The following is a 13,635-nucleotide window of genomic DNA, read 5'->3' on the forward strand; positions in this document are numbered from 1 at the left end:
GTTTACGTTTCGTGCAGTCGCTCGGTGCCATCTTTACAGGCCACAGTCCAAAACAAACTTTATCCTGGTGGTTTTATTGTGTTACTGACTGCAATGAATTTAGTTTCGAGTTGGATATTGGATATTCCAATGTCCGCCGAGCAAGCGGCGTTTAGCTCAAGGTTGATCCGATTTATGAACGCTAATTTCAGCCAGCCATTCTCCAGCTCCCTCCTCAGCACTCGGAGGTTCACTTGGGGCCTGTCAACAAATTTCCGAAATGAACGCTCCTGTCAAACAAATGTTAATAAATGCCTTGTGACCAAGTGATATAAAAAAGTGGTAACTCATGCTTTTACATGACACACACTACCCTCTATTAAAATGTCAACTCATATTCAATATTTTAAATAATTTTAATATTAAATATGTTTTCAATAGTTTCCATATTGTGTGCCACATTGACTAGAAATCAGTGTGTAATTGTACTAAACTGTATATATGAGGTATGCATTTTTATTCCATTTTAACTAATTTTTTTTATTTTTGTTACCTATTTTTTTGTTTAAATTTAGTATTTCTCTTCATTAGCTTCTAGGGCAGGGATGGGCAGCAATGGTCCTGGAGGTCAGGTGTCCTGCAACTCTTAGTCGTTTCCCTGATCCAACACACTTGAATCCAACAGCTGAACCTCCAGTTCAGGAGGGTTCGGTGTTCTCCAATGTTTAGATGTCTCTGTGTTACAGGTCCCGGGTGTCAGGACTGCTGTAACAGTGATGACACACAATCTGAAGAGTAAATAAACAAAAGTCAGCAATGACGACCAAGTGCTGCTGTTGACATCCAGATTGCATTTGAGGCAAACCGGAAGTCCATCCCAAAACCAACCTGGAAGCAGGTCTGCTTTAACACATCCGACTCAAATCCTGAGGTCATTCTCAGGACCTCAAGCAGCCATTTGATTCAGGTGGCTTGGACTAGGAACATATGTAAATGATGCAGGACACCGAAATCGATGTCTGGATTTGAGGACCCCTGTTGTAGAGGGTCAGTGTGTTCCAGCAGCCGCTCCATCAGATCAGAGGGTTGATGAGATCTGAAAGGTCCTGATCCTCCAGTAAGTAAAATAACATGTGACCCCAATCCATCAGTCAGCTGCTCTGTCCTGTGTGTAAATATAAGGTCATTTATACATATAGAAATTCAATAAATTACAATTGAAAGGCAGTTTATTTGACTAAATTATATTCACTTAGTGAATAAAGTAAAAGGCATATCAGAATATTTTACACACTACACAAATATTATCAATCGGCAACGTGACTTTAGAATTTGATTGGAACCTGTTAGGCAGAACAGATACTGTAAGAACCACCGTAGAGATCATTTTCATGGACTGAATATACTTTCTTAAAGTGTGACATTAAAAATACAAGGACTTGGCTACCAACAGCTAAAGTAGCATCACTCACATGGACACTGGCTCCTGCTGACAGAAAAAGGACAGAGTATCAAACTACTAGAAATTATTTCAAATTACTAGATGTTCCATTATAATTGGAGAGCAAAGCGTGGAGGTTTAACTTGTACTGACTTGTGAGGGCAGACCACCGGGACGCTCCATGTTGTATGACGGCCTGTTTTTCCAGCCAACGAAGCATTCCACCACCTAGTGGTCGTTCTTTTAAACCATGTAATCTCAACTGTACGGCTGAAAAATGCACAATATGTCAATAAATAATTTTGGAGTATTGAAAAGTGTTGAGGTATTCTGTTTTCAGTGAAATAACATCTTTGCCACTTCGGCACAAGTACAGCAACGTTCAGAAAATTAAAAACACTGGACTTTGAACAAGAATCGGATGACCCAGCTTTCCACCAGCATTTAAATGCACCACTTGCACACAAATCTGAGGCTGCTGGAAGCATGAAATGAGTCTCAAAAGTCCTTGTGCACTTCTAACCGGATCTGTGCATAAATACAGTTTTGACTGTGTGTATCTCCTATGCCTAATTGTAGCCGTAGAAGATGCACACAAGGTTTGAATTTGTAATTATCAGATTTGTGAGGTTGCAGTTAAAAATCTGTGTGTAGAAATTTAATGTATGTAGAAATTGTATTTGTGTATTTGTAATTGCTTCATATGCATTTGTATGCATTTGACCACATATTTACAAGTACCTGGAGTTACGCACAAATTTTGTTTTATGGTTTACAAATCATGTTCCACAGATACAACTATCCAAAGTTACACACAAAGAAGCTTACACGAAGTACAAATCCAGGTAGTTTGAGACTATTTTCTCTGCATAGAAGTTGCTCATATCTTCTTCTGAGAAATTATTTGCTGTCTGAGTAGCTACTGGCAACGACTCCAGGTTCTTTGTTCCTGCCACAGTTCTGTAAACATTTCTCTTGTAGTCTCCAGTGTCATCATCTCACACGCGCCCCATTTGTAGCCATGGTGCTTTCACATACGAGTCTGAAGTTCCTGCTTTTCCTACTGCAAGGCATACTTATAGTATGTAATTTCCTTCAGTGGTGTTGAGTGCAGTGACAGGCAAAGGGGTAATCCTAGCCTGGCCTACAGAGCAATTCCACTCAATTCTAATCTCACTTCATCTCTCCATCTGGACTTTCTCCCAGTGAGCTAGATTTCTCCGGTAGAAGTTCAACCATGAACAGAATGGGAAGTTGTGATGTTTTTTTTTTCTGCATTGCTTTAGAACTGTATTCTACCGCTAAGTTATCTTTCTGAATATTTTTTTGACTTTACTCTGTTTAATTTGGTGGGTGGCAGTCCTAACCTGACGGCTTTGCTCTAGGACAGTGGTTCTCAACCTGGGTTCGATCCAGGGGCGGATCTAGAAAAATATTTATGGGGTGGCAAGAGGGGGGCAGGGATTTTTTCAGGGGTGGCATATATACACACACACACACACACAAAATATTGTTTTTAACTTGCATTGTTTCAAAATGAGCTTCATGTAGCACCAAGGCTTAAATACAATTTCTTAATGTAGTATAGTTAATTATTTTTACGTCTTTCATACTCCTGCTAATTGATATGTATTACTGGACTGGACAGCACCTATTGGTCACTATGTGATTCACTGTGTCCAGAAACAATTTTATCTCAATACAGGACAAGGAGAAATCTGACACGAAAATATTAGTAGACCAATTATTTGTTATTAGATATATCTATTAAATACGACTTAAAATAAAGATTAGAAAACTGAACTGATAAATTCTCCATGTTACAAATCTATAAACAGTTTAGTTTCTGTTAGTTCTGTCAAGATGCAAGGAATGAATTTCTATTTCTATTGGTCAATCGTTTTATTTTAAATATACTGTGGGAGCCGTAGTTTGACGACTGTTATAAATATCACTACGTTTTGCGAACACAGGGAATTAGTTCAGTTTTTGTCGCTTGTTTAACTTCTATGAATTGCAGCGGCTGCAGTGCGCCACAATAAAGCTGATAAACAGGTGAAGAACCAAACTAGACAGAACCACTTCTGATTGTTTGCCAAGCCAAACATCCAATAAAAGTTCCACCAAGCCACTACTGAGGCACTGGGGTCAAGTTTCTCGACACGGGCAAAAGAAGGTTCAATTTCCAAACTTATTGATTGTTCTTGGTGATTTATTTTCCTCTTTCACCAAACAATTACAGAGATCAAACTTTCATTTGTTTTCATGCTACCACTCTTAAAAACCATCGGCCCCAAACCCAAATGCCTGCTGGTGCTTCACCAGGCCCCTGCACTTATAGAAAGTGGACTGACCCACATTACTTCCTGTCTAAATTTAGAAAATAAGAAAAATAAAACAAAAAATAAATAAAATCAACAATTATCAACCTACAAATAAACTCTGTAAATAATACAAAAAATAGAAATTTAAGAATAAAGTAACAAAATTCAAATGGATAAAGAAATAAAGACAAAATAGCTCGAACAGCTTCTATTCCGCCTTTTCTCGCTCTGTATGCCTGTATTACACACGACCCGTTGCCATGGCAACCGACAAACATCAACTCAACGGGCAGGATTACCGATCAGAGGAATCAACACCAAAAACAAACATTTCCCACACAAAAAAGTAGCAAAGACACTAAAAGAGAACATCCAGTCCCTTACATTATACTGTCAGGCTTAACGTCTATATTGTGATTATTAATAAGTTTTCGCCTGAACACCGCGGTGGTTGATTAGCTGATTTAAACAGCTGCTCTACTGATGACTTGTTTAGTGCTAATGGAACCAAAACACACCGAACTGCGCAGCACATGCTAAGGTTATCAAAGTCAATACCAGGCCAGCAGCAGTTAGGCTAGTATAACTGACCCACTGCTGACTTGTTCAATGTTTTCTTTAAATTAAAACGTTTTCCTCACCTGTGAAATATGAATCCCTTATTACCATTATCTATGGTTGAATTAACTGCTAAACATTGCGTCCGTTGTTCTGATTCTTTGCGTGGTTGTAGTATTTTCCTGACCACCGATATTCCTGACTCATTGGACAACAATGGGGAATGTGTGACTTACGATAAATCACGTAATGTCCAGTCCAGTAATATATATCAATGCTGCTGGCGCTCTGTCCTTCTCTCGCACTTCCCGCTACTCAGCAGTAGGTGTCAGGTTACATTGTGTTGCATTCAATGTTATCGGAAAAAAGTTTCATGCGCTTAATGTCCGATTTGCCATAACTATTTATTGAATTCATTGTCGCTAGCTGGGGTGGCAACAGGTGTGGCAAGGCTCTCGTTTGTAGATCCGCCCCTGGTTTGATCGAACCCCAGGGGTTCGGTGAGTCGGTCTCAGGGGTAAAGACACACTTATGTAAAGTCGTGATGACGCCCCGCTTTGCCATCACTTGCTGCAGAGGATCACGTTACATTGCTGAGCCAATCAGAGCTGCGGAGGAGCACTGATTGAAGGAGTTTCACTCTCAGCATGGATTTGAACTTGTGTCTTTAATTACTTCAACAAAGCTCACAGTTTTTACCAAATTCTGTAGCTTTCGGTGTACTTCTAAATCTGCTCCTTAGTCGCATCTTTTCGGNCTGTTAGTTCTGTCAAGATGCAAGAAGGGGCAAATTTCTATTTATATTGGTCAATCGTTTTATTTTAAATATGCTGTAGGAGCCGTAGTTTGATGAAGTTATAAATATCACTACGTTTTGTGAACACAGGGGATTAGCTCAGTTTTTGTCGCTTGTTTAACTTCTATGAACTGCAGCGGCTGCAGTGCGCCACAATAAAGCTGATAAACAGGTGAAGAACCAAACTAGACGGAACCACTTCTGATTGTTTGCCAAGTCAAACATCCAATAAAAGTTCCACCAAGCCACTGCTGAGGCACTGGGGTCATGTTTCTGGACACAACCAAAAGAAGGTTCAATGTCCAAACTTATTGATTGTTCTTGGTGATTTATTTTCCTCTTTCACCAAACAATTACAGACATCAAACTTTCATTTGTTTTCATGCTATCACTCTTGCTCTGGTAAAAAACATCGGCCCCAAACCCAAATGCCTGCTGGTCCTTCACCCCTGCACTTATAGAAAGTGGACTGACCCACATTACTTCCTGTCTAAATTTAGAAAATAAATAAGAAAAATAATAAAACAAAAAATAAATAAAATCAACAATTATCAACCTACAAATAAACTCTGTAAATAATACAAAAAATAGACATTTAATAATAAAGTAACAAAATTCAAATGGATAAAGAAATAAAGACAAAATAGCTCCAACAACTTCTATTCTATTCCGGCTTTTCTCGCTCTGTATGGCGGTATTACACACGACCCGTTGCCATGGCAACCGACAAACAACAGCTCAACGGGCAGGATTACAGATCAGGGGAATCAACACCAAAAAGAACATTTCCCACACAAAAAAGTAGCAAAGACACTAAAACATTACATCCAGTCTGTTACATTATGCTGTCAGGTTTAATGTCTAGATTGTCATTATTAATAAGTTTCCGCCTGATCACCGCGGTGGTTGATTAGCTGATTTAAACAGCTGCTCTACTGATGACTTGGTGGCGGTGTTCTGTCAGATCAGCATACATTGTCAGATAGTCATACGCTTAGCTCAGACATGTATATGTTGTCATTACCATATGATTTTATTTAATCAGCAACATAGGATCATGACGTAGATCAGCATACACTTTGTTATTAACATGACTTAGTGGTTAAGTGAGTTTTACACGGGCGTGTGTTGTAGTTGACTGCAGGTGCAGCCAGACCTGCTTTAAATACACTTTGAAACCACGACAATGCATGTATATCTATATAGTTATCATATTATGTCATATTATAAACAATTTAATGACTTATTTTCGTCATAACTTGTTGCATATGCTGAACTGACAACTCCACTGACGGTCGGACTTCTTAATGCGCATGCGCGGGCATGCGTACTGACTGCATATATGCTATCCTGACAGCGTATGGTTATCTGACAGAACACCGGATTGTTTAGTGCTAGCGGAACCAAAACACACCGAACTGCGCAGCACATGCTAATGTTATCAAAGTCAATAGCAGGCTAACAACAGTTAGGCTAATATAACTGACCCACTGCTGTCTTGTTCAATGTTTTCTTTAAATTAAAACGTTTTCCTCACCTGTGAAATATGAAGCTCTTATTACCATTATCTATGGTTGAATTAACTGCTAAACATTGCGTCCGTTATTCTGATTCTTTGCGTGATTATAGTATTTTCCTGACCACCGATATTCCTGACTCAATGGACAGCAATGGCGCATGTGTGACTTACGATAAATTACTAATATCCAGTCCAGTAACATATTTATCCATCAATGCTGCTGGCGCTTTGTCCTTCTCTCGCACTTCCCGCTACTTAGCAGTAGGTGTCAGGTTACATTGTGTTGCATTCAATGTTATCGGAAAAAAGAGTTTCATGCGCTTAATGTCCGATTTGCCATAACTATTTATTGAATTCACTGTCGCTAGCTGGGGTGGCAACAGGGGTGGCAAGGCTCTCGTTTGTAGATCCGCCCCTGGTTCGATCGAACCCCAGGGGTTCGATGAGTCGGTCTCAGGGGTTCGGCGGCCGCGGAGGTAAAGACACACTTATGTAAAAGTCGTGAATACGCCCCTCTTTGCCATCACTCGCTGCAGAGGATCACGTTACATGGCTTAGCCAATCAGTGCTGCGGAGGAGCACTGATTGAAGGAGTTTCACTCTCAGCATGGATTTGAACTTGTGTCTTTAATTACTTCAGCAAAGCTCACAGTTTTTACCAAATTCTGCAGCTTTCGGTGTACTTCTAAATCTGCTCCTCAGTCACATCTTTTCGGGGTTGGTACTGCCTCTAGTGGCGTGGAGGTGGTAACACAACTAATATAATTACATTACTAAATCAGAATACCGCAAAGTCTTTATTATTTATTATAAATTTTTCATTCTCTTAAGAATGTAGAGCTAATTAAATGATCTTAACAAGACCTTGATGTGGTTCCAGTTTCTCTCGATGGCCAACCTGTTAAAACTGTGGCAAATTTTAAATACCTCGTTCCTGGACAGTCAGCTCAACTTTGCTGAAAACACCGACTACATTTTGAAGAACTGTTCTCAGAGACTCTACCTTTTAAGAAGACTTAGTGAATTTGTGGAGGGTGGGGGGATCATACTTTATTTATTAACATTTTTGAGAACAAAAGACATGAAATCCTGCTTTCAGCCTGAAAATGTGTGCTCTCGAATTATGGCAGAAAAATTCCCCTGTAGTCTGGACTGACTGAATACATTTAAGCAGTGGTGAAGAAAGTACTCAAAAAATGTACTTAAGTAAAAGTACAAATACACAGACAAAAATGTACTCAAGTAAAAGTAAAAGTACCACATTAACATTTTACTTAAGTAAAAGAAAAAAGTACTGGATTTTAAAAATACTTAAGTATTAAAAGTAAAAGTATTTGCTGAATAATACCTAATCGCTAATATCATTAAGTGAACTGATCGTATTTAATTTTAATACATCAGAAATGTGCCATTTTAATGAACAATGCCACAGATCAAGCATGTTTTCATTGTGTTTACTCTGTAACATAGTTTAGACTTAGATATTTGATTCTATGCATCATCATTTCAGGGATGGGAACATCTTGTCTCCTGTCCTAACTTAGCATGAACTTCTTTTTTTTTTTTTTTTTTGCCACTAGTGGCTTTTATTTTGAAAGAAATCCAACTGGCAGGGGAGGACATGGAAGTCCTATAGGACTTAGTAAAGATCCGTCCGGAAGAATCGGGTCGTTCCTGAATGTCATATCACTATATTGCACTTTGGTCAAAGCGTTGTCCCATATATGCGACACCTCAGTCAACACGTCCGTACAATAATTCACCACATGACTGACAACTTTTTTTCATCCAGATGCAACATGTGTCCCAGTACAGCTAGCTTTGCTAGCATCACGTCCACAGATCTTACCTTTCTTTAAGCTTTCCTTCCAAGTGACGCTAAAAGTTAGACTAAGTCCCCACCGTCTGTGAAAACGAAGCGCTGCTGATTTTACATGTCGCCATATCTTATGATTTATGCAGCACTATTATATTACTGACGATTAGACAGACATCTTCTCCCGCTCAGAGGAAACCACTGCGCATGTCTGGAGCTCCGCGTGCGAGTAAAGGTGGAGGCGAAAGCGCAACGCGACTTGGATGTAACGAGTAACGAGACACATTTGTAGAAATGTAGTGAAGTAGAAAGTACAGATACTTACTGTAAAATGTAGTGGAGTAAAAGTAGAAAGTATCCATTATTAAATCTACTTAAGTAAAATACAGATACACGAAAAATGTACTTAAGTACAGTAACGAAGTACTTGTACTAAGTTACTTCCCACCACTGCATTTAAGTAACAGTGCTGCCAATAAGTGTCTTGAACTAATGTTCTTCTTTGCACTTCTCTGTGGTTGCTGGGTGTTGTGACACACTTCCTGTTTGTGTGACAGGAAGCACAGTTTGAAATACTTGCAGAAGATTGTACTTTTTCAGATTCTGCAAAGTGCCTGAAGAACGATCAACACACAGGTAAGACACAAGTACCTCTCTGTATGCAGGACTGCCTGGGCTGCTTGCTAGCTGTTCTAACAATGTGATAAAGTGAATTTGGTGGTGTGATTTGCAGTATCTTGGAGGAAAGTGACACCGACTGAATTTCCTGTTTGAGCTGGGGTTTTGGTTGCAGTCGTCATTTGTCTTAATGTTTCCCATGGCTGATATACTCGCATTGAATCATTTTTGCAGAAGCCATGCTGACTCACATATAGAAAGATTAAATTGTATTCTCTACAAAGCACCACATATCACAAAAAGATTTTGCAAGGTATTTTCATTCAAATTTAGTCCAGTTTATTCCAAAATGGCGCATTTCGATACACTGAGTCTCATGCACAGAAACAGGAGACTCAACTGCTCGATTGAGACACCGTGGAATTTTTTGATGATACTTACTCAGGTAGCTGTTCCAAAATATATGGCCTGAAATCTGTAAGGCAAAAAACAATGACAAATAAATGTTATCAAGTATTGTACCCTAGTAGGGGAAAATTATCTAGAGAAGGCAGGCAGACAGCAGGTCTCGCACCCAACCCTGGACTGGCAAAAGTTGCTTTGGAGCTTTTTGCGGGAGTCCTAATTCAGAGTGGGGTCCAGAATATTGATAGTAAAACTAAAAATCTTTCCTCTCGTCAACATCATGCTCCCCGTGGTGCTGAGACAGGCAGGTGGAACTGCAAAATGGATGGCAGAGGAGGACCTAAGGCAGAGGGAATGGAATTTGTGGTGACACTAAGGAGTTCTTAGAAATAGGAGGGAGTGAGGTTATGGATAGACTGCACTTATGTAGTCAAGAAGATAAAACAAATACTGCCTGAAATAGGAAATAAGTTTATGGAAATCAGAGACAGCCACATGCATCTGGTGGCAAAAAGTTGCATCAAGCAGAAATCTGGAGACAAAACAGGAGTGGTTAGATGTTGTATAATACCCATAAATAAAGTCAGCTGTTCACAATTTTTATGTCAAAAGACATTAAAATTGTAAACTTTAGCTGACGTTGAGACATCTTCAAGGGATTACATGCCTGCTGACACAGACTCACACACACATGGAAAGAAGAGGAGGAAAACAGTTAGCTGGTGATCGCCTGTGAAATTAATAACGATATATAAAATATTTAGAGCACTTTTTTGGACACTCAAGGCGATGTGATTGTAGGAGCTACTTCATAAAGGTCAACTATAGCACAACAAAATAGGACACCCACCACAGTGAAGTTGGGGCACCACAGACCATCTGTTGCTCAACAGCAACCAAACTCCATCTTGGGTGTTAGAGGTGGTGGATTGATCCAAAATATTGAAAATATTCATACCAAGTCACTATCAGATGGATACTAATTCAATAAGATTGATAGTTCAGTTTTGCATTTCCTCTTGAAATTTTATTTTATTTTTGTATTGAGTAGAACCAAGTACCTCTACTACTGACACAACAGTATTCCAGTCACCCCTATTAGTAACACAGGTATGGGTAACATATGGATTCAACAAGTATGTAACAACACTTAGCATAAGCAGTTACAAAGTCGGCCTTCTATCACCTGAAGAACATCTTCAGGATTACAGACTAATGTCTCAGCTCGATCTAGAGAAACTCATCCATGCGTTTATCTTTAGTTGCATTGATTACTGGAACAGCGTCTTTACAGGTCTGACTAACAAATATCCTCCAGCTGCAGCTGATCCAGAACGCTGCTGCTGGTGTTCTCACTAAAATTGGGGGTTGTGCTGGAATGTATGGAGGTGGTTGTGTATACATTAAAGATCTGCTGTTGTTGTACCAACCTTCCAGACCCCTCAGGTCTTCAGGTTCTGGTCTACCCTCCATGCCAACAACCAGAACCAAATGAGGAAAATAAGCATTCAGCTTCTATGCACCACAAATCTGGAACAAACTTCCAGAAAACTGTAAAACAGCTGGAAACACTGAGTGTTTAATTCTAGACTAAAAGTTGCTTTTGAAACGTAATGAATTAAGAATTTAACGATGGCATTTGACTTAATATAATGTTTTGATTGTTGGTTGTATGTTGCATGACTTTGTGGTTTTATGATGTGATGCACTTTGAAATGCCTTGTTGCTGAAATGTGCTATACAAATAACATTTGATTGATTGATCGATAAGCAGTTTATTTGGAATGGTGAGTTGTTTCTCTGCCACAGACACGTTGAGCAGTGGATACACAAGCTTGACTGAGAGCGCTTGTCACAATGACAAATTTTGCTGGATGATACATTGTTTCAGAAGTTATTCCAATAAATTATATTTTTGTTTTGAGACCATTTTCAAGTAATGCAATGGTAATGACATAATGTAACAACAAATAAAATGAATTATGAAGTTTCTGTAAACAAAATTCTTCTTTAAAAAGGGTCTAGTTGAAACTGAACATTTTTGTTGTTCAGTTTTTGGTAGAGAGAGAGAGAGAGAGAGTAAAGATAAAAACAATGAATGATGCAAATGGACAGATTATCTGTCTCATATTATAAACTGTCAACATAGTGGCAGTTTAAGCAAATATGTAAAAAATATTAATTTATAAAAATGACATACTGCAGCTTTAAACATGTCAATCCACTTTCAAATCCTTTAAAAAAGACGGCAAAATAAACTCTGGTTCTAAACACAGAATCAGCAGGCAGAGAATTCCAGAGACACCAGCTCAGATACAAGAAAGTTACAGAAATACAGTTCATATCGTGCTTAAAGTAACATTTATTACTTTCATGAATTGCTTTGATGAATTTTTAAGTTTCTTGTTGTCTTGTGTTTGCAGGTTGTTTATCTTGTATGCCTCGTTTTAGGTCACGGAGAAGAGATCTTTGGAGACAGGCTTCCAATAACCAACGTATAAAGATCAGTGGGTCTACCTTTCCAAGAGTCCTTCAAAAGACGTGCCTGTTAGCTAAAAAATAAATAAAAAAAAAAACAGCACACCACAGAAGATAGTTTGTTAAAATATACAGCATCCATATCGCAACCATGAAAGAAGAAGAGAACATTCTGGAGCGCAGCGATGTAGCCCTTGAACCATCGTCCATTGTGACTTTTGAAAACAAAGCTCAAAAAGCTTCAGGGTCAAAAATAGCTCCTCCAGTGGCACCCAAACCTGCTTGGTTTAACCCAAGTCTGAGGAAAATACAAGTGAATTCAGATCAGAGGAAGCAAACCAGTGATTCAAAGGAGATACCTGAGGCAGGTGTTACCAGAAGCTTTGGAGGCAGGTCTACCTCAGGTACTGTTAGCATGTCATTCAAACAAAAGATTCGCTCTTTTGAGACATTTTCTACTGCAGAAGCTCAGGAAAAAAGAGCCAGCAGAAGCTCCACTCCCCATTCCAACTTGCTTACTTTGTTAAAACAGGAGTCTGAAAGTGCCTGTCATTCTTATCCTGCCTCAGACAGACATGATGGCAAGAGCAAACAAGACATCCCAAGAGAAATGCAGTCAGATCAGTCAACATTTGTTGTAAAAGAGAACATCTCTGTTCCACCTTCTGTCATCACATCAGCTATGGACCAAGATTACTGTCAATCTAAAGCCAAGATGTCTGAAGATCAGCTTTCTTGCTATGAGATGGGTATTAATAACCTACCGTCTGACACCACCTGCTTTGAAACCGGCTCTGTAATGGATGATGCTAATTCAGTCTCTGTCCATGATGGTTGCAAACTCCAACCATCCGAAAAGGAATCTGAGTCAGAGAAAGTGGATATCAGCAAGTCCAGTGTCTTACCCTCTGCTTCCTCAGTGAGAATGAATCAAAAGGAAGGAGAGAAAAATTTAGATGAGAACTCTGGAAATGATTGTGAAGAGCGTCTGAGAACAGCTCAGAGCACTTTCCACACAACGGAGTGTCAGCCCCAGAAGAGCCAGGAGGGAGAACATTTTGGGAAAATTATCGCCTTCAGCAATCAGGTAATGTGTTACAAAGTAAAGAATTTTAATGATGTATCTTATCTGTTTTGTAAATATTTGCAAATATAGAGCCTGGCTTGAAAAAAAGAGCATTATTAAGTGTTAATTGACAGAGGCACAGGTGAGAAAAATTAGCAATTAACAAAAGATGTGAGCAGGAGACCAGGATGAGAAATGACAGGAGACAGAAAACAGATGGATCATACCCCCCTCTTCATGGGGCAGTTCTTTGTGTCTCTCTGGATTCAAAGGGATCATGACAGGTCAGGGTTTCAGAGTCTTGTCCAAGATCATACAAGATCACGAGATCATACAAGGCCCATAATCCTTCCAATCCACTAGATGGCGCACACCACTACCTCAACACTAGAATTAGCAGACATTCTTCTGCTTATATTATTTAATTAGCCTTGAACAGTGAAAGCATATATGTTCAGAGGCTTATACATAATAAAAACTTGAAAACATTTACCCAAAGTTGGCCCCGGAGCGAAATTTTAGTGTTGGAATTAAAAGTGGGCGTGGCCAAATGCCTCTACGGCTCACGGGAGGATTCTTAGAGACTCCCTGAGCAGGGTGGGGGGAATCGACTTCTTTTGGGGGCAAAATGAATG

General features: G+C 39.3%; 1 protein-coding gene and 1 long non-coding RNA gene across 5 annotated transcripts in view; one reads left to right on the forward strand and one right to left on the reverse strand.

Annotated features, from left to right (window-relative positions):
* Window positions 1–67: 67 nt before the first annotated feature.
* On the reverse strand, window positions 68–2,498 carry LOC103132236 (uncharacterized). The gene is made up of 2 exons (XR_475529.2): window positions 868–2,498; window positions 68–767 (listed from the first exon to the last, which is right to left on the reverse strand). It is a non-coding gene; the product is annotated as an uncharacterized LOC103132236 (long non-coding RNA).
* Window positions 2,499–8,814: 6,316 nt separating this feature from the next.
* The window catches only part of il16 (interleukin 16), a 14,142-nt gene continuing 9,321 nt past the window's right edge, over window positions 8,815–13,635 (forward strand). For 2 of the 4 annotated variants that reach the window (XM_007544002.2, XM_016667238.1), the window contains exons 1-2: window positions 8,816–9,069; window positions 11,880–13,021. In XM_007544002.2, the coding sequence (XP_007544064.1) occupies window positions 12,086–13,021 (936 nt within the window). In that variant the 5' untranslated portion in view covers window positions 8,816–9,069; window positions 11,880–12,085. Of the gene's footprint in view, window positions 9,070–11,879; window positions 13,022–13,635 lie in introns of all 4 variants that reach the window. The other 2 variants (XM_007544004.2, XM_007544003.2) reach the window with 2 other exon arrangements.

This window comes from Poecilia formosa, unplaced genomic scaffold (assembly GCF_000485575.1).
Source record: "Poecilia formosa unplaced genomic scaffold, Poecilia_formosa-5.1.2 Scaffold966, whole genome shotgun sequence".
Classification (NCBI taxonomy): Eukaryota; Metazoa; Chordata; class Actinopteri; order Cyprinodontiformes; family Poeciliidae; genus Poecilia; species Poecilia formosa.